The following is a 19,201-nucleotide window of genomic DNA, read 5'->3' on the forward strand; positions in this document are numbered from 1 at the left end:
CAGACGGATGGAGTGGGCCACCAGGAGGATGGGCCCAGGGATGCCCGGAGCACGTCAGGCCAGTTGTTTCAGGACTTGAGGTGCCTGGCACCCCATGCACTGTGGGAGTGAGATGGTCGGGGAGCAGGGGGCTCTTGCCAGGATCGGGGGTGCTGTCCCAGGCCAGGGCCGAGGCAGCATGTCCCGATGCTGGGGCCTAGCTGTGGTGCCCATCGAGACTGAGAGCCTCATTACTTTATGCCTCTGAAGCAGCACACAGCAGGAAAATAACATTTCGTTTGGTTTACTCTGGTGGACAGTTTAAAGGTCAGAGACTTTCCTCAGTTTCCTCATATGTTACAATGGAGAAGACAACAATAGCAAAACAATAAAACCCCAGTGACAGCATGCCTGTAAATTAGGGGCTTTGGTTCAGCGTTGTCCTAGGCATCTCCGCTTACAGTGTGAGTGAGATACACAGTAGCTTCAAAAATTTCATATCTCCTCATACAGTCTTCTTTCCAGAATATTCCAGCCACCACTTCTCAGTAGGAGCTGGCGTTTAAGTCACCCTCCCCTCCCCCGGCCCCCATTAGGCCCGAGCATCTGGGTTGGTAGTGGCCCATTGTCACTGAATGTTGAAGTGATGGTCATTCCTTCTTTCCTGATTCACTCTTGCCATGTGTGGTGTCCAGGGCCTGCCGATCAGGTGTTGGTCTCAGCGGAGCCGCTCAGGCCCTTTGAGGGTGCTGGGAAGGGTCTTGTGGGTGTGGTTCTGACCAGGGCGTCTGTGCTCAGGCCTGAAGTGGACAGGTGCCCACAATGGGCTTACCTAGGGAGGGCCACAGGGCCTCTACGTTCTGGCGGGGAGGGCCTGTCGGTCTGTAGCCAGCAGGTGGCGCCAGAAACCGAGGCCTGGCCTGGGTCTCGGGTTGCATGGTATTGGCTGGTCCTGAGTAAATCTGAGCCCCAAGTGCTGACCAGTGCTCTCAGACACACTGGCATACAAGAGCCCATTCACTCTCACCTGGACCCTCCCTCTCACACATGCTCTGGAATGTTCTCTCAACACGCAGCTGCAGACATCCACTTCATCGTGTATACACACATTTTTGCAGTGACTCTCCCCAGGCTGCACACACTCTAGTCTCATCCCGCCTCTGTCTTGGTTTTTCTCCCCCAGAAACTCCACTCGAGCCTGTACTTTGCCTCGCATTTCCCTTAAAACAAATGCTGTCTTCCCTTTAGCCCCACCTGCTCTCTGCAGATTTCCGTCTGTCCCCTGCTTGGTCCCCTAGGTCTGTCCTTCCACATCAGACCTAGCACCCTTGTTCTTTCAGTCTGAGCAACACGCCCTTTACTGTGTTGAGGACAAACCATTGCCTCTCACACAACAAACGTCCCAGCTCAGATCAGCAAACTGGCCTTTGCGCTGGCTGCTTGTTTTTGTAAATAGAGTTTTATTGGAATGCAGCCACGCCGTGTTCATATTGTCTATGGAACCTTCCAAAGGCAGCATTAAGTAGGTGTCACAGAGACCATATGGTCACTGAACCTGAAATACTGACTCTGGCTCTTGAAAAAACACTTTGCTCCTGTAACACCTTGTGCTTTGTGGGACTAATAGTGCCTGCCGCCCACCCCCTCTGCAAGCTCATAGTGTCCCCAGCCCCTAGGACAGCCACATACTCCCCAGGGGTTTCCAACAGGCTTTCCGCACAGAAATTGTTCTTTTTGCTGTCTTGTTTCCTACTGAGCATATTTTCCATGTTTTTTCCTACCTTTAGGGCAAATTCTTTAGCTTTATATTTCATCCACATTATTTTATGCCAATTTGAATAATTGTAACTTCAAAGAGCACTATTTAACACTTGCACCTTAGAATACAAATTTTAATGCGCTTTACATTTGAAGCACAGAAAATTACAGACAATAGTGGCATCACTCCACTCACCTGGGGAACAACCTTCTCTGCTTACAACCTCCATCTATCTAGAGCAGATCTGGGTTCATCTGTGTCCCTCCCACAGCCCCTTCCCCTAGAGAATGGTAATTATATGATTCCTGGCTCGGAACAGATAGGTGATACTGTGCGGAGATGTGCAATGATGCATTTAGGGTGGCAAATCCTGCTGCCATTTTCCCAGTACTTTCAAAAGTGGGTGAACAATGGGGGGAACTCATGATATGACTGGTAGAATCGCTTCTGGGGTGCCTTTTGGAATGTCCCAATGGACCAGATCTTTTCACTCCAATTGCACAACTAAACCAAAGTAAACATCACCACCAAGGATTAGACGTGTGATGATCTGAGGAATGTTAAAAGTGGCACCATGGAGGCATGGGTTGGATCTCCGCTCAGATTCCCCCCATCTGGCCAGCGCGCTGGGCCCCACATGCAGGGGCGAACTCAGCAGTTGAAAGAATGGGAGAGAATATTTGTGAATCTTAGATTAATGAGGGATCAATATCCAGAATATCTAAAGTACTCCCAAAACTAAACAAAAAACAACCCAACACGGAAATGGGCAAAGGACTTTAGGCATTTCTCCAAAGATATACAAACTGCCAATTCACATATGAGAAGGTGCTCAACATCGTTAGTCATTGGGGAAATGCAAACCTGCACTTCACAGCTGCTAGGATGGACATAACCAAAACATGGGAAATGACCAGTGTTGGAGAGGACGGAGAAAAGAGCCCTCATGCATGGCTGATGGGAATGTAGAATGATGCAGCTGTGAGAAACTGGTGATTTCCCAAAAGGTTAAACACAGAACTACCATATGACATTAGTTCCAGTCCTGGGTGTAAACCCCAAATAATTGAAAGCAGGGACTGGACAGATTTGCACCCCCATGTTCACAGCAGTGTTCACAATAGTCAAAAGGGAGCAACCCAAGTGTCCAATAGATGAACAAATAAAATGTCTATACATACTAGACTGGGAGATTTTAGCTATTAAAAACAAAATATGACCCTATTTATATGAAGTACCTCGAGCAGGTAAATACATAGAGACAAAGTAGAATTGATATCTGGGGTGGGAGGAGAGAGGAGAGGAGAGTTACTCTTTCAGGAGTACTGACTTTGTTGAGGACGATGAGAAAGTCTTGGATATAGATAGTGGTAATGGTTACATATTGTGAATATTGAATGCCACTGAGTTGTACACTTACAAATGATTAAAATCATGAATAAGATGCATATTTTATAACAAAAAAGTTCATAAAGATGGGTAACTGGTAGATGATTACTAAATACAGTAATCATGGATGGTATAGAAGGTGACTTCTATGTATTTACCTGTTCAACTGTGATTACAACAACTTAAGAGCAGAACGCAGGAGTTCTAGGATCCCTAAGGATCAGCAGTAAGGGGCTAATAGTGGGAAACATGAAGCTAAAACATGAGTGGTCTGCATCAACCATAGATGGGAATCTAAAAAGACAGTGATGTGTAAAGCAAAAATGGAATTCAGCATGTAGAAGGTGACGAAGGTGACCACCAGCATCAGGGTGGTGTGGGTGGCTCTGGTCTCCGGGGAGCACCTGTGGGAGCCATTGGGGATGTGAATATGTTGCAGTCCCTAGTGGTGTCTGTGTAGGAGAAGCACCAGGGAGCCACTGGACCAGACCATGAGGCCAATGAACATGGCATCCGAGATGGACCACAAGATGACAATGCTTGCACTGGGACTTGAGGCTGAACAGATCCACCGCCCTTGGGTGTCAGTATCATTTCCTGTGTCCTGTGGACCAGTGATTTTCATGGGAATATAGATGTGCATGAAGAAACTGGACATCCAGCAGATGCAACAGAAGGAACAATGACCTTGGGGGCTCCTCCTTGGAACATCGTCCACTCCATTCTCCTGCGGATAAGTGTGAAGAACTGATAGGTGCTCAGGACACAGGTGGAGCAAGCCACCCTGTGTACATAATAGACAAATTTACACCCAAAACTGGACAGGGGGTTCCTCAAAACAAAAGCTCCCGTCATGTGGGGAATCAAGGAGTTGGCCATCGCCATGTGGATGAGAATCATGTGTTTGGGCCTCAGCTTGTGTCCAAGAAAGAGTAGAGAGATTATGGATGAAGAGAATGTTATTGGCCAGAGCCCCAACCCCATCTGCAAAAGGAAGATGGTTTTCGGAATCACCTCCCTTGGGGTTCTTAGGACATTGTTCTGAAAAGACATGGAGAGGGCTTCTGAGTGGCCTGGAGCAAAAAGGCTATGCCGGTGAGGACATCAGCAGTCTTCATGCTTAAACCATGACGGCAAAGGATTCTCACTCTCCTGAGAGCAGGGAGACACTCATGCGCCAAAGAAATGGCTTTCCCTGGAAAAGCTACACCTGACACCAATTATACCTTTCCCCATTATCATTTTGTTTTTATTTCAACTTTTATATTCTGATTCTCCACTAGAAGGTAACCTCCATGAAATTAAGAACCACGTCTGTCTTGGTCAATAATATGGTTGACCCACAGTGTGTGAAGTACTAGGTACCGAGTCTATGAATGTGTGATGGGGACAAAGACAAGAAAGCACTGTACTTCCCCCCCCCCTTTAGAATTCATAGTCACTGAGCCCATCATAAGAATGTATTAACTTAATGAAATGGAAAATGCAAACATACTGTTGAGCTCATAAGATTATCTAATTTTAGTGCAGTTGTCCACATTTGAAGACACCTAATTCATCAGTTACTGGATACAAAATAACCTAAAAAGAAAACAGTGGTGGACTCAGTTTGGGGTTTCTTATGTAAGGAGCTTGTTCATCCTAGTAAAACTGAGTTGACTGGAAATTCTTGCATCTATAAGAAAGGTGAGGACATGGAGGAGACACTGCTGCCTTGGGGGCTAGAGAGATGGACAGGAGCATAGAAGGAGTCAAGGTTTCCTGGAGCAGAACCTCCTCCCGCCCCAGGCAACAAGGCCTGGGTGGGAAATCCTGTGCTATAATCGAGGAATTGCTGGAGGCCCCGGGTATAGGAGTCTGAGTTAGAAACTCCCCCAGTTTTGTGAATTCTTCCTCCAGAAGTTCGACCAGCCTTTCCCAGTAAACATCAGAGGAAAATCCATTCCTGCTTCCAGCACGGGGAGGGCAAAAAGCAAACCCCAAAACCCTTTGAAATGCACCAGAGTACTGCCTTCGGTAAGGAGGTCTGTGCTCAAGGGAAACTCATGAACCAGAGCCTAACCTGCAGAAGGCACATACCGAACTCCAGCCTCCCCTGCCATCCTGTCCCACCCAGCAGGGGCCAGGGAGTGGGGGCAGAGAATGGAGAAACACTTGTAAAATTCAGTGTGGAGGCACAGGCTCACTAACAGTCTGAGATCTACTCACAGTGTATGACGGCTTCCCCTGGCCCCATGCCTCCTGCCATATCACCAAGGGCCCATGTACAGCAGTTCCATATATGTGGAACTTCGTGTCTGGCTACCAAGGAAAATCTTAAGGCTTACTAAACAGCAAGAAACAGTTTGAAGGACAGCACAGCATCAGAGGCAGACACGACAGGGCTGTTTGGTCCCATGGAAAATCAAACTATGATGAGGATGCTAAGGGCATGATGGATGAAGCAGACCATGTAGAGACGGCAGTGTAAGCAGAGGGTGTGGAAGTCCTAAGAAAACTAACAAAAATGCTAGGTGTCGAAAACTGTCACAGAAGCAAGGACTGTCTTTGATGGACTTAGTAGTAGATTAGATGTGGCTGAGGAAAGAGATCTGAGCTTGAGGATACATGGATAGAAACCTCCCAAACTCAAAAGCAAACAGAAAGAAAAAGAAGACTGAACAAACAGAACAGAATATCCGAGAACTATGAGACGACTACCAAAGGTGTGACGCCGCATCATGGGATGACCAGAAAGAGAAGAGAGGAAGGAGCAGAAGGAACCACTTGAAACAATGACTGAGATTTTCCCCCAGATGAATGTTCACACCAAACCACAGGTGCAGGAAGCCCAGAGAACACCCAGCAGCATAAATGCCAACATCATCACTACACTCAGGCATATCATTTTCAAGCCCCAGATAATCAAATATAAAGAAAATATCCCACCTTTACCTATAGAAGAGCAAAGATAAAGACTTCCAACTTCCCTGAGACCATGTGGCAAGAGGAGAGTTGAGGGAAATACTAATGTGGAGCGAGAGAAATCCCACCAACTTAGAATTCGGTCCCCTATGAGATTCTCCTTTACAAGTGAATGAGAACTAAAGACTGTCTCACACAAAGTGAAATGGAAGGGCTCTTGCCAGTAGGCCTGTCTTGCAAGACATATGTGTTCAAGTAAGTTCATTGGAGAGGAAGAACATGATACAGATCAGAAATACGGGTCTACACAGAGAAAGGAGCAAGTGAAGGTAAAGTAAAAACATTTCTTGTTCTTAAGAGATGAGTGTGTTCAAAATAGTAATAGCAACCATGTATTTGTATATCTACGCTCATATATATGTCCCCCATCCGTGATCGACTCCACATGCAGACCCATCCCTCCAGGCCTGCCCACACACCCGCACGACATAGGCTCTAACAGAAATTTCAGTTATTCAAATCCCTGCGGTGGTTACAGTGGCTGCACAGCTCCGAGGTTCTCCAGTGTGTGAAGCAGCTCCCGGCCCTAGTGAACCCCGCAGAACCGTGTGCCTGGAGATCCTCACGCCCCTTTCACACCCCACACAGGGCGCCCCCACATCACACCTCCCAGTGACTCCTCGTGCACGCAGGTCCTCATCCCTTTGCACTGCTCCTCCCACAGACGTGGCCCAGGGCTCCTTCCCAGGGAGCTGAGAGCTACTGAGGTGGGTCATGTGGCCAGACCTGCTGGTTGGACGTTCAGTGGGGCACAGAGACTGACCGGCAGCTGAGAGGCTCACAAAGCCAACAACCACAAGTCAGGAGCACAGAAGACACACCTGCCCTTCGCGGTACCCACCAACCCCATGCAGTCAGTCACACACGGGGACAGCACCACAGTCAGAGTCAGAAACAAAGCGCAGAAGTTGCCCTGGTGCTGTCACAGGGTCGCACCTGCAGTGCCTGCCGCCCTCCGTTCACCCCATCCCGTGTGAAGGGACCAGCACGGTCAGGTCACCTCAGTGTATGCGTATTTGGACGAGTCCGTGCTAACCATTCTTGGAAAAGAGAGAGAACCCTGAAGCCATAGTTTCCAGCACTTCTCGGCTTTCACTAGAACAGAGTTAGAGGCAGGTGTGTCCCTCTTGTGCCTGAGCCCTTCTGCTCCAGGAGTAACTGTGTCCCTCCCAGGTTCTTGTATGTGCTGTGACAGCACGCACATGCATGCAAGGAGCAGCAAGAGCGAATTCTGAGGCCGACAGCACAGGGGTGTGTAACTCAGACCTCCCAGGAGAACAGCACAGTCCCGCTGACAGCTTGTCCTGTGCCAAGGGCAAGGGACACAGGCCTGAGAATAGGGCTCTGGAAAGAGGGACCCCGTCAGAGCTGGGGGGAGAAGCACTTTGCCTCCAGGGTGGACTTGCTAAAGCTGTCCTCAGGCAGTGCCCCGATGAGCCCTGGTCTTGCCATCGAGTCCTTTTCAGTGTGGCTTGAGCTCGTCTGGGCAGCTGTAACAAAATGCCACCGACCACGTAGCTTGTAAACAACAGAAATGCTTCCGGTTCTGGGGGCTGGATGCCCAGGACCAAGGGATCAGCACAGTCACCTTCAGATGGGTCCCCATCCTGGCTCATGGCCATGCCACCTCACCACCATGTCCTCACATGGAGGAAGGGCCGAGGGCTCACTCTAGAGCCTCTTGTGTGAGAAACGAACCCCATTCACGAGGTCTCCATCCTCGTGACCTGAGCACCTCCCAGGGGCCCCACCTCCCGACACCACCTTCTTTGGGGATCAGGGTTCCAGCACAACAATGGGGGGTCACAAACATTCAGACATAGTATGGCCCAACATACATGCCACTGTATTTCCAAACATGCAACGCACTGTTGAATTACTACACAGGGTACTACTGTTCTGATTCCAGTTCTGAAAAACAGTGGGTAGGGTCAGTTTTCCAGCATCCACACGGTCTGGCAGGCTTGAAAATGAGCCGGACTTCATCTCACTACACATTCTTTTCCCTTCCCCTGCTGCCTCAGGCTGACGGGACAGGGGTTCCCTATTCAATTAGAGACAGAAAGTAGGAGCCACACTCATGCACCACAAGCATAGAAGGTGACATGGCATCCTGGCAGGCTTCACCCTCATGAAGTGGGGCTTGGGACAGGAAAACTGTGCCACCATCAGGCACACAACTTCTCTGTGCATTTCTCTTAGTACGTGTATGTGTGTCTGTCACTGGATCTCATTCCTTGTTTCAGGATTTTTAAGTCATAACCCAAACTCTGCACATCAATCCGTCCTCCTCTGTTCATGCCCAGCCCTGCTGTGTGAGATCTGAGAAAAATCAGACTTTATGTGGTGGGGGAGCTCAGTGGCTCTGGCCATACAAGGCTTGGCTCAGGTTCAAAGGGTCCCTATCCCTCTTTCTCTCACCGTCAGGGACTCTGGGGCACAGGGATTTGCAGTGACTCTCAGGATTTCGGTTCCAACACTTTTCCATCTTCTACCTGCCCAGCCAGGGCACAGATGGGGCAGGTCCGGACAAGGTAGGGTTAGCACTGTCCTCCAGTGGCACTGCCCAGCACAGCTGTCCCCTTCTCTCCTGACTTCTGCCCCGAGATGACACATAAGCATGACCTCACCTGGCTGGGTTTTTCTCCAGAGCTCCGTGCAGGGGAGTGTCACTCAGGCTGGACAGCTTCCCAGTTATAGGCAGAGTCCACGGGCCTGATCCCACAGAGAAGCCATTATCATGTCATCGCTAGTAAGGGTGACACCGTCTGCATGGGGAGTCTGGGGCGTCTCTAATGTAGAGCAAACCTTATGCCCTGTGCCAGTCTCCCTGAGCCACTTCTGGTGATTGGGGACACCTGTCGCAATTACTGAGAAGATCTGCATGAGCAGCGGGAAGAAGGCAGAGAAGGTCCCTGTGTTCCCTGTGTTGACCTAAGTAACTGGGGCGAGGGACTTAGGGCGGCTGGGGCTCTGCTCCTGTGTTTCCTGCTGGGCACTTTCCTTTACGCTTTCTCTTTGCCTGACCCTGTCCCAAAGCCCCTTCACACTGGTCATCACATGTGATCTTGGTGCTGCTCTGCCTCTCGAGCTGTAATTCCTCCTCTCTTGCTGCTTGTGACCTCAGGTTTGTTTAATCTGGAAACACCCCGTCTGAAGCCAGTGTCTCCCCACTCAGGTCCTGGGGCCTCCCTGTCCCCATGACTCTGCTCTATGTCACCCATGGAGTCCTGCTCCCAGAGTCTCCCATAGGACCACCAGCCTGCCCCCGTGTTGTGGATAATTAGCTCTAAAAAGAAGCTTTCCTGGACGTAGACTGGGATTAGGAAAAACCAATGAATGGGAAACACAGACAGATCGCATCAGAATTCTTTAAACTATCACTGGAACTATCGACATAATTAGAAATCTCAGTGGGTGACTGATCTTTGGAACCAGCTTCCCTTCTGGCACACTGGCTTGATGTCGTTTGAGAGGTCACGGGCACAAGGGGCAACAATGCAAATCCCCCCACATCGGGCTCCTTCTGCTATGAGCTGGTGTGTTGAGGACCCAGACACGTCCATGTTCCACATACGTGGGGCATTCAAGGTGAGCCCGCAGGAGGACACTGACTGCTTCTCTAAAGTGTCAGCCATGGCCTCTTCTGGGGAAAAAATATATTCACCACTGAGGTCTAGTCTCCTTCTGTCACCATGTGTTTGACTCCCTTAACCCATTTTGCCCTCCTTGTACCCCTTCACTCTGGTAACCACCCTTTTGTTGTGTGTCTATGACTTTATGTGTGTTGTTAGTTCATTTGTTACTTTTTGTTTCATATTCCACCTATGAATGAAAATCACAGTTTTCGATCTTTTCCATCTGACTTATTTCACTCACATAATACTCGCTCAGTCCATCCAGGTTGTTGCAGATGGCAGGATTTCATTCTTTTTTTTTTTTTTTTTTTTTTTTAAGTCATTGAAATTTTTTATTGTATATTGGGGAATATTGGGGAACAGTGTGTTTCTCCAGGGCCCATCAGCTCCAAGTTGTTGTCCTTCAATCTAGATGTGGAGGGTGCAACTCAGCTCCAAGTCCAGTCACCATTTTCAATCTTTAGTTGCAGGGGGTGCAGCCCACCATCCCATGTGGGAATTGAACCGGCAACCTTGTAGTTGACAGCTCGCGCTCTAACGCACTGAGCCATCCGGTTGCCCCTCTGGAAGCTCAGCGGCAGCTCGTTGTCTTCAATCTAGTTATGGAGGGCGCAGCCCACTGGCCCATATGGGAATCGAACCGGCAACCCTGCTGTTCAGAGCTTGCGCTCTAACCAACTGAGCCATCTGGCCGCCCCAGGATTTCATTCTTCATTATGGCCAAGTGATACTCCACTGTGTACAAGTATGTACCACTTCTTTATCCAGTCGTCTATTGATGGGCACTTAGGTTGCTTCCATTATCTTGGCTATTGTACATAATGCTGCAATGAACGTAGGGGTGCATATGTCTTTTCAAACTAGTGTTTTCATATTTTTCAGGTAGATACCCAGAAGTGGAATTGCTGGGTTATATGGTAGTTCTACTCTTAATTTTGTGAGGAACCTCCATACTGTTTTCCATAGCGGCTGTACCAATTTGCAATCCCACCAACAGTGCATGAAGGTTCCCTTTTCTCCACAGCCTCGTCAGCACTTGTTGTTTGACTTATTGATGATAGCCATTTTGACCGGAGTGAGGTGGTATGTCATTGTGGTTTTTATTTGCATTTCTCTGATGATTAGTGATGGTGAGCTTTTCATATGTCTATTGGCCACCTGTATGTCCTCTTTGGAGACATGTCTGTCCAGGTCCTCTGCCAGGGTTTATTTGGATTGTTTTCATCTTTTAGCCCTTCACTTTGAGCCTGTTTGTCTCTGCAGCTGAGATGCATCTCTTGAAGGCAGCCTGTACTTGGGTCTTGTTTTTTATCCATTCAGCGACTCTGTATTCTGATTGGTACGTTTAGCCCATTAACATTCAGGGTGATTATTGATGTATGAGGATTTCCTATAACCATTTTATCTTTTTTTTTTCTTTCTGGTAGCTTGGTGTCTCCAGTGTTTCTTTGCCCTTGTGTTTCTGCCTGTTATTTCAGTTTGCTGGTTTTCTGTGCCTCCTTGTACCACTGACTCCTAGCCGTGCTATGTCATCTGAGGCGTCACCACACCTTTTTCAGGTTCCATGGCAAAGGGTGGGCCAGGGGAAGCTGGTTCGTGGTCTGCAGCATTGCCTCCCTGCTAGTAAAGGGGGCGTCTAGCCCTGGACCGCCACACTGCTGTGCTGTGTCTCTGCCCCATCACTGGATTTAGCAGTATGGGTGCTGGCGACTCAGTCTGGAATGTTGCTTTTGCCCCTCTTACAACCCTCCAGCCTCCGTGCGAGGGCTGCAGCCCAACTCCTCCACAACTGTGTCAACTTGGGCAGTGGTGGTCCCTGTCCACCCCCAGCCTGCCTCCCCTGCTCCTTCTGATTTGCCACCTTCAGATGTCCCGATGTGCGGCTCTCTCAGGCGTGTGTGTGTGTGTTGAGAAGAGGGTCCTTTGTTGGATTATATATCTCCAAGTTGCTGTAAATTTAAAGGGAGATACTGAGGGCCCGTTGTCAATCGTCGTGTACATACAGCCAATCCTGTTTCATCTGTAGCCCCTCCCCTCGGGAATTTTAAAATGACAATTCTACTCCAATGAGGACTGGTTCGCCATTACTATTGACACATTATAGCTGTGGTGCACTTATGGGGTGATATCTGCTGCAATGAATAGTGGTGTGAAAGGGGAAGGAACGATGGGGAAGAGGCTCATGGTGTGATGGGAAGAGTCGCTTCTGTGTCACCTCGATTGACCATCTGAATTCTCATCACTCACTCCAAGCCTGATCCTAACTCAGCATCACTAATTATGAACATTATAAACGAAAATAGTGATTATTTAAGAGTGCAAACAAAACAGAAATGTTAAAAATGGCACTATATTGGCAAGAGGTAAATCTCCACTTAAGAGTCCCTCTACCTGGTGGGTCCCACCTGCAGGGACAGACTCAGCAGTGTCTGGAGAAGCTGCCCTGGGTGCCTACAGCCGGCTCGTGTGGAAAGGGCCCACAGCCTGCAGCCAGTGTTGGGTGAAACGGAGGCGCTCACATCAGAGGGAGCTGAAGTGCACACCTCTTGGTTTAAGGCGGGACAACGGGAGTGCCATTCAGAGTTCCCATGGGGTCAGGCTGAGGCTGGACTTCAGCAGAAAACACCTCCTTGATCCAGCTCTTCTGCAGCCCTCCCGCCTGCCCCGGGTGCGTGACCGTGAATGTGCACTTGAAACGAACGTGCGCTTTCTGTTGCTGAAACTGAATAGATACACATCTCTATTTTAACTGTTTAGACAGACCTGGTTTCCACATCATAAAGAAAAACAACTAATCTGTTGGGTCACATCCAAATTTATTTCATTTTTAACCTTCATTACACACTAAGTTAACCTTTTAGACAATAGAAAGGGAAACATTTGGCAATGGATGTGAAAGTTCAGAGCATATTAGATGGACAGAAATATAAACAAGTGAAAGGAAGTGACCACAACAATACTGAATATCGGACATGTAATTTCCCCAAATATAATTAATTTGTGTTTGGGTATCACAAACTGTCCCATATTTTCCACCTTGGTACCATATGTGTAACAAGCAGAACAGCTCCTAGCTCCGGCCGAGTACACAGGAAGGTTCCAGAAGGTTCCTATGCTCAGAGGCTCACTGGCCTTGCCCAGGAGTCACTGGAGAACTGGCAATGCCTGAGTCCATTGCAGGATATATTGTCAGGAAGCTTTCGTCATCCATAACTGGATTTGCAGGAGCGAAAAATGGACGCAGTGGCTCTGCAGGACAGACTTTGGGGAATGTAAAAATATGGGACCCATCGCCAACGTGGTAAAAGGAAATGGTACCCATACCCATGTCCAGGAAGACGCCCACGCGGCGTAAGTGGGGGTTAATCATGAGCACTGTCAAAGGCACGGTGCTGGCAGAGAAGACGTCTTCGCTCCTCGAACTCACAGTCCAGAAGCCGAGGTCTGAAGACAGCACAATTCCGCCTTGCCGAGGACCAGATTCCTGGCAAACGCCCACATTCCATTCTTTGCTTGTCCCCACATCCACCTCCCAGTAATGGCGGCCAGAGATGAACCGAGGGGAACCGAGGACACAAATGGCGAAGTTGAATCTCACAGCATGGGCCTTCCGCTCCTGTTTGAAATACCCACAGCGGACACGCCTCAGATCCTCAGAAATGATGAGGTAGTTGTTGGCTGTGTCAACATCCAAAGTCATATCCACTGTAGACAAACAGTCAAATCAGCAAGCACATACACAGTACGCCCCCCTTCATGTCCACTGCAAAGGCCCAGACAGCTCACTGTCACGTCTCCCACTGTCCATGTCTTCCCTGATAGGTCGGCTGGTAAAAGAACGCACATGGTCAGGCGAGTTAAGAAGGTTTATTGAGAAAAGTCCATGGGGATGTGCAAAAGCAGCCCCCGAGGGAAAGAGTTAAAAGGGTTTTATAAGGGGACGATACTAATAGGGCAGCATTGTTTAAACAGAAGATGCTAGCTGCCCGCAAGCCAGTAACTTTCTGTTATCGCAAGTTTGGCTCTGTCTGCAGGTGCAGGCTAACAGACATTTTGTTGTTTTCTTGCAGACATGGTGCTGTCTGTAAGTCAAGGTCTCTGAGACCTAACATTCCCTAATTGGAATTTTCCTGGGGACATTCCCCTGGCCCCTGATTAGATCAAATTTTATGTATAGGATGAACCATAATTTGAAATAGTCCTTATTCATAGTAGGTATTCTCTTTCCATTAAGTTACTTATTTGATTAAGGATTTTTCTTCTGTTTAATATGGAATACACGTGAAACAAAAAAGACCATGACTGCTGTTTGTTCTCAAAATTATTATACAAATTAACACAGATTCTGTCAAAATCCAGGCCTCAAATATATATTCTGAATGACAGAAAATATTTTACTTATTGCAGAATAATATTCACATTAAAGTTTTCCTTTCTTTTTCTCTTTTTTTTTTTTGCAATCACCTTCCTTATTTACTGTTGTTGAAGAGGCAATTGCCAGCCCTTTTCTTCCTTAGAGTTGAAATAAAATTAAAACAAATGCTAGGAGTCCTGAGATGAGGTGGGGGAGCTCTGGGCAGTTGACAGAGGAAGGGATCGTCACAGACCCAGAACTCACTGGGGCAGCACTCAGGAGGGCAGGGGACTTGGAGAAGAATGACCGTGTGTAGTGGCAGCATCTCCCTCTCACCCTAGTTACGAGGATGGGCGCACAGAGCTGCTTGTCTTAGCACGACCGTATGGATGGAGCCGGTACAGCCTCAGAGGTAAACCCTCCAGGCCAAAGAGGGAGCAATTGCCTTCCTTGGTCTCTCATGGCATGGTTCTCTGGGAGATTCTCAGACTTTCTGACCATCAGGATCTGACCTACAGGCACAATCACACAGCCTCACTGCCGGAGGGTCAGGGCCTTGTTACTCAAGAGTGTGGTCCTTGAACTAGCAGCGTCCACACCACCAGAGCTCGTCACAAATCCAGATTCACAGGCCAGCCCTGTGCCAGGACCCAGAATCTGCACTTAAACAAGACCCTTGGGAAACATATACACACAACTTTGAGAACCACTGTTCCAGGCCAGTGTTGCCCAAAGGAACAACGTGAGCCCTGTGTGCAATTTAAAATTTTCTTATTCCTCAAAAAATTAAAACAATAGATCTACCATACGATCCAGCAGTTCCACTTCTGGGTATTTATCCAAAGAAAACCAAAGCACTAATTCAAAAAGACATATGCATCCGTCCCTACGTTCACTGCAGCATTATTTACAACAGCCAACACATGGAAGCAACCTAGGTGTCCATCGATAGACGATTGGATAAAGAAGATGACAGTAGTCATGGGGATGTAGGGTATAGCACAAGGAATACAGTCAATATTGTAATAACTACATATGGTGTCGATTTTTTTGGGATGCTAGATGGGCGGGGGTTAGGGGGTTAGATGAAAAATATGAAGGGATTAAGAAGTACAAATTGGCAGTTACAAAATAGTCGTGGGGATATAAAGTACAGCACAGGGAATATAGTCAATATTGTAATAACTATGTATGGTGCCAGGTGGGTACTAGGCTTATTGGGGGGATCATTTCATAAATTATATGCTGTACACTTGAAACTAATAATATATGTCAACTGTAACTGAAAATGAATTTTAAAAAGATAATTTGACGAAAAGAAAATTTTCTTACATATTTTAAAAATTGTAAAAATTAGTTAGAATTGGTTTTAACAATATATTTTATTGGATATGGTCTAGCATATCCAAAATCTGATTTTACTTGTGTCAATCTCCAGTTTGAAGCGATCAATAGGTCCCCGTGGCTCTTGGACATACTGGATAGCACAGGTCAAGGGCATGATTAAATATTATATTTTCTTAAAAACCTACGGACAGTTCTAATCTATACTTAAAGGTGAGGACAACTGTCACTGGGCAAGAATAAACATTTCAGGTGCTAGAATCCTGCTAGTGCCACTTTTATTAGGGAGCTTTTAAAGTTCGCTCCTTCTGGGGCCCCAACGGGTTGGGGGCAGGACGTACACACGTCTTACCTTGGAACTTCCGCACCCGTGGGTTCATCTGTAGAACGGTTCTTAGCTGGGGCTCCAAGTCCTTGACCTTTGACACCAGCCTGCCAAGCTGGCTGTTGGGTCGGATGTCGTTCTTCTGAGAAAGCTCGGAGCAGGAGGGGCACAAAACTCCGACTCTGCTGGGCTCCTTCTGCAGAGAACTGACGCAGTGCAGGCAACAGATGTATCCATATCTCATGTTCACAGGGTTTTTGAGATGAGTCAGGCAAAGTGGACATCTGCACTCTTCTTTGAAGTGTTCAGCCATGGCCACTGTGTCGGGGAAAGGTGCACAGTGTTAGAACTTTCATGAGCAACATGGACTCATCAGTCCTGGGACACCGACCTCTTTACATGCAGTGATATGCAGTCACTACTCCTGGGCAATGAAGATACAGTATAAGTAACGGATGTAAATGACTCATGGCCTTGAACTCCAGACGTTTGAACCGCGAGCTGGAATGAAGTCCAGGCTTCATGGTTGGGCTGTAAGTTAGATGGTGAGAGGGTCTCTAGGACACCTGAGCTGTCCAGTGTGGCAGTCGCTATCGAGCAGCTGGGTTGGGGCTTGTGCGCATGGAAATGTGTTGTGAGCGTGAGATACACACTCAGGTTTGAAAACATCGTGAGCGATTGTAAGCGAGCTCCTTGACTTCCTCCCAAAATTGATCACATGTTGAAATGATTGCTTCCGGCCAGTTACAATGAATCAGACTGGGTTGATTTTACCTTATTTAAGTGGCTGTTAGAAAATGAATTTGCAGTGACATATGTGGGTCACCTTATGTTCTGAGTGGACAGCGTTGGTCTAGACCCAGAAACCCTCCAACTTCTTCAGCTGTCAGATTTGGATGTGGCAGAACCCTCAGCAGAAGTGGGATAGATGAGTGGCTGGCACTCCACTCACCACCTCACAGAGTCGGCCAAACTCTGGTTTGACTCAGGATAATGACGATATTGTTCCTCCAGCCTGGTACTGACACTTAGTTCTGCCTAGTGCTCCATCAGAGGTCCCAGTGCCCCTAGATGCACTCACTGTGCCCGGCATTGAGTTGGCCTCAGGCAGCACTTGCTGAATTTGTACAATTACTTCATACCCAAGACCTTTTGTAGACATTTGAAAGTAAAAACAAAATCAGATGGACTCACCTTGACTTCACTGGGTTCTCTCCTGGCCTCAAGCTGCTTCCCCTGACAGCTCAGTTCTGGAGTGAGGTCCACCCAGAAGCAGCTTTTATTAGACAGGACCGCCCTCCCACCTCACCCACTTCCTGTCCATCCCGTTTAATCCAATCAAACTTTGATTGAATTCTGGCATTAGTGAGATTGTCTCACAAAGCAGAGAGGTTACCACAAACAAAGGAGATAGTTGTATATGAAAGTTATTTTTAAACTAATTTTAGACAGGTTAGTTAGTATGTTGGCTAGGTAGACAGGGGCCCTCGTGGAATAAACAAAAAAGCAGCCATATCCTGAAACTCCAGGTCCTGGAATGTCTCCTTCACTCCAGGACAGGGACATGAGATCGAGACTTGAGGTTAATAAATTATCTCAAATCCCTTTTAGCTGGACAAAGGAGCAGATCTGATAGGTAGCAATGGGTTAGTTCATTAATCCCTTCGGGATGGACAAACAGGACAAACCTAGTAGATGAATTCCATTAGAAGGCTCCAGCCCCCTTCCCCAAGCAGGCAAGGGAAGGTATAAAAGTAAGAGCTTTTGCCTCAGTCACTGGGCATCCGCATTCGGGACCCCCTCCCGCTTGGGAGCTGCAACCTCTTCTCCTGCCTGTAATAAACTATCTTCCTTTACAACTCCTTGCCTCTCCCTGGTCCGTGCGTCCATTCTTCAACTTCATGACACACGATCCCGGCCACACCCAGAAACTGTCGGCAGATCCAACATCATCTACATCATTTGGGGACTCACAGAAAAATATTGCTACTTCAATATGAACAAAATATTGCCATATTATCATTCTGGATTAGATCTTGAATAGTATGTCTGTTGATGAATAGGGATTAGGATTGAAAACTAAGAATGGTCATCATTATTAATCCTCCTGAAATGAATAGGGACCAATTTTTTGGGGGGGTGGGGTGGGATGGGAGACTAGTTTCAAATGTTTTTTTGATCCTGAAGTAAAATCGTGCATTTTGACCAAGAAAATTCAGTTATACCTACTCAGAACTCTTTCCTAAAATCGTACTCATGAGACCACAGTCACTTCTTCACACTTCTCCACAATGTGAAGATCTTTGTTTAGAAGTTTGGTAAAGAAACCCCAAACTTCCCTGACAACGGTTGGCCAGTGAAAGTCCAGTTTTTTGTTAGTTATAGTAGAATCAAAGATAAAATACATTTTTATTGATGGAGAAACTGGCCTTTAAATGGTTCCCTGCCACGTGGAACTGAGCTAAAATGGTGGCCCCAGCGGAGAGAGAAGTCCCCAGCCTAAGCCCCAGCCCACTTCCGCATAACCCCCTCCAAGCCACACCTTGAGCCAATCACCTTCCCCAACTCAAGGAAGTCCCCAACCCATAAAACCCTTCTCAAAACCTTGCTAGGGGCTCTGTCTTTGGGAAGGATCCCGCTGAGCCTGCCAGCGTAATAAAGCTGACTCTCCTAACTCTCTGAGTGACACTTGGGTTCTTTCCGGTCCTGGTATCCGTAACATTCTTGGTTCCCTGACCGGAAAACCCAACCGCGCTGGCCCCTTAAGCCACCGGTTTGGGTGAGAGCAGGCCGTAGGGTGGCGGGAGAGCCGAGATGGGGCTAGGCGCGCACTGCTGATTTCTGCAGGCCTGGGACCAGAAACCTCCCGCCGGCTTCGACCCGTGACTCCCTGCTGGACCCCCAATAGAGAGGAAGGACGGACAGTCAACCAGGATATCGGACACGGTAAGACCCCAGGGCCCAGACCCAGTTAGGCCTGCCTGAGGGCAGAAGGGGAGCCTGATCACCTCCCGCTGAGTCCCACTTCAGACTCCAGTTAGGGCCGTTCCAGGGGAGGGCGTCTTTCCTCCCTGAATGTGTGTGTGCTTGGTCCTGAACGGGATTCTGTGTGGATCCACGGCCTGTCGGCTAAGGAGCCCGAGTGAGCCCCAACCTGCGTTCCGTGGTAGTGTCGTACGGCATAATGGTGATTCACACTCTCGGAGTGCGACCTGGCTGGGGGCTTATACGGGCACACCTTAGCCAAGACGTACCCAAAGTTCCCGTGAGGGACACGGCCAGGTGGGCGCCTCATTGAGACCCTTCCCTTGTCTACGCGACACTGAACATCATGGGAGGGAGTCACGGGAAGCCCTCAGTTCTAGACTGCATGTTAAAGAATTTCAGGAAAGGTTTCGGAGGCGACTACAGTTTCGGAGGCGAGCACGTCTCCACACTTTATGTGAGCT

General features: G+C 48.1%; 1 protein-coding gene and 1 pseudogene across 1 annotated transcript; both read right to left on the reverse strand.

Moving 5' to 3' along the window:
* Positions 1-3,347: 3,347 nt before the first annotated feature.
* LOC141567657 (vomeronasal type-1 receptor 1-like) lies at positions 3,348-4,180 on the reverse strand (annotated as a pseudogene).
* Positions 4,181-12,176: 7,996 nt separating this feature from the next.
* On the reverse strand, positions 12,177-16,065 carry RFPL4A (ret finger protein like 4A). Its single transcript, XM_019710892.2, has 2 exons — positions 15,780-16,065; positions 12,177-13,434 (listed from the first exon to the last, which is right to left on the reverse strand). Exons 1-2 carry the CDS (start codon positions 16,063-16,065, stop codon positions 12,854-12,856), a joined length of 867 nt encoding a protein of 288 aa, XP_019566451.2. The 3' UTR covers positions 12,177-12,853.
* Between the last annotated feature and the right edge of the window lie 3,136 nt (positions 16,066-19,201).

The sequence above is a fragment of the Rhinolophus sinicus genome, linkage group LG11 (assembly GCF_036562045.2).
Source record: "Rhinolophus sinicus isolate RSC01 linkage group LG11, ASM3656204v1, whole genome shotgun sequence".
Classification (NCBI taxonomy): domain Eukaryota; kingdom Metazoa; phylum Chordata; class Mammalia; order Chiroptera; family Rhinolophidae; genus Rhinolophus; species Rhinolophus sinicus.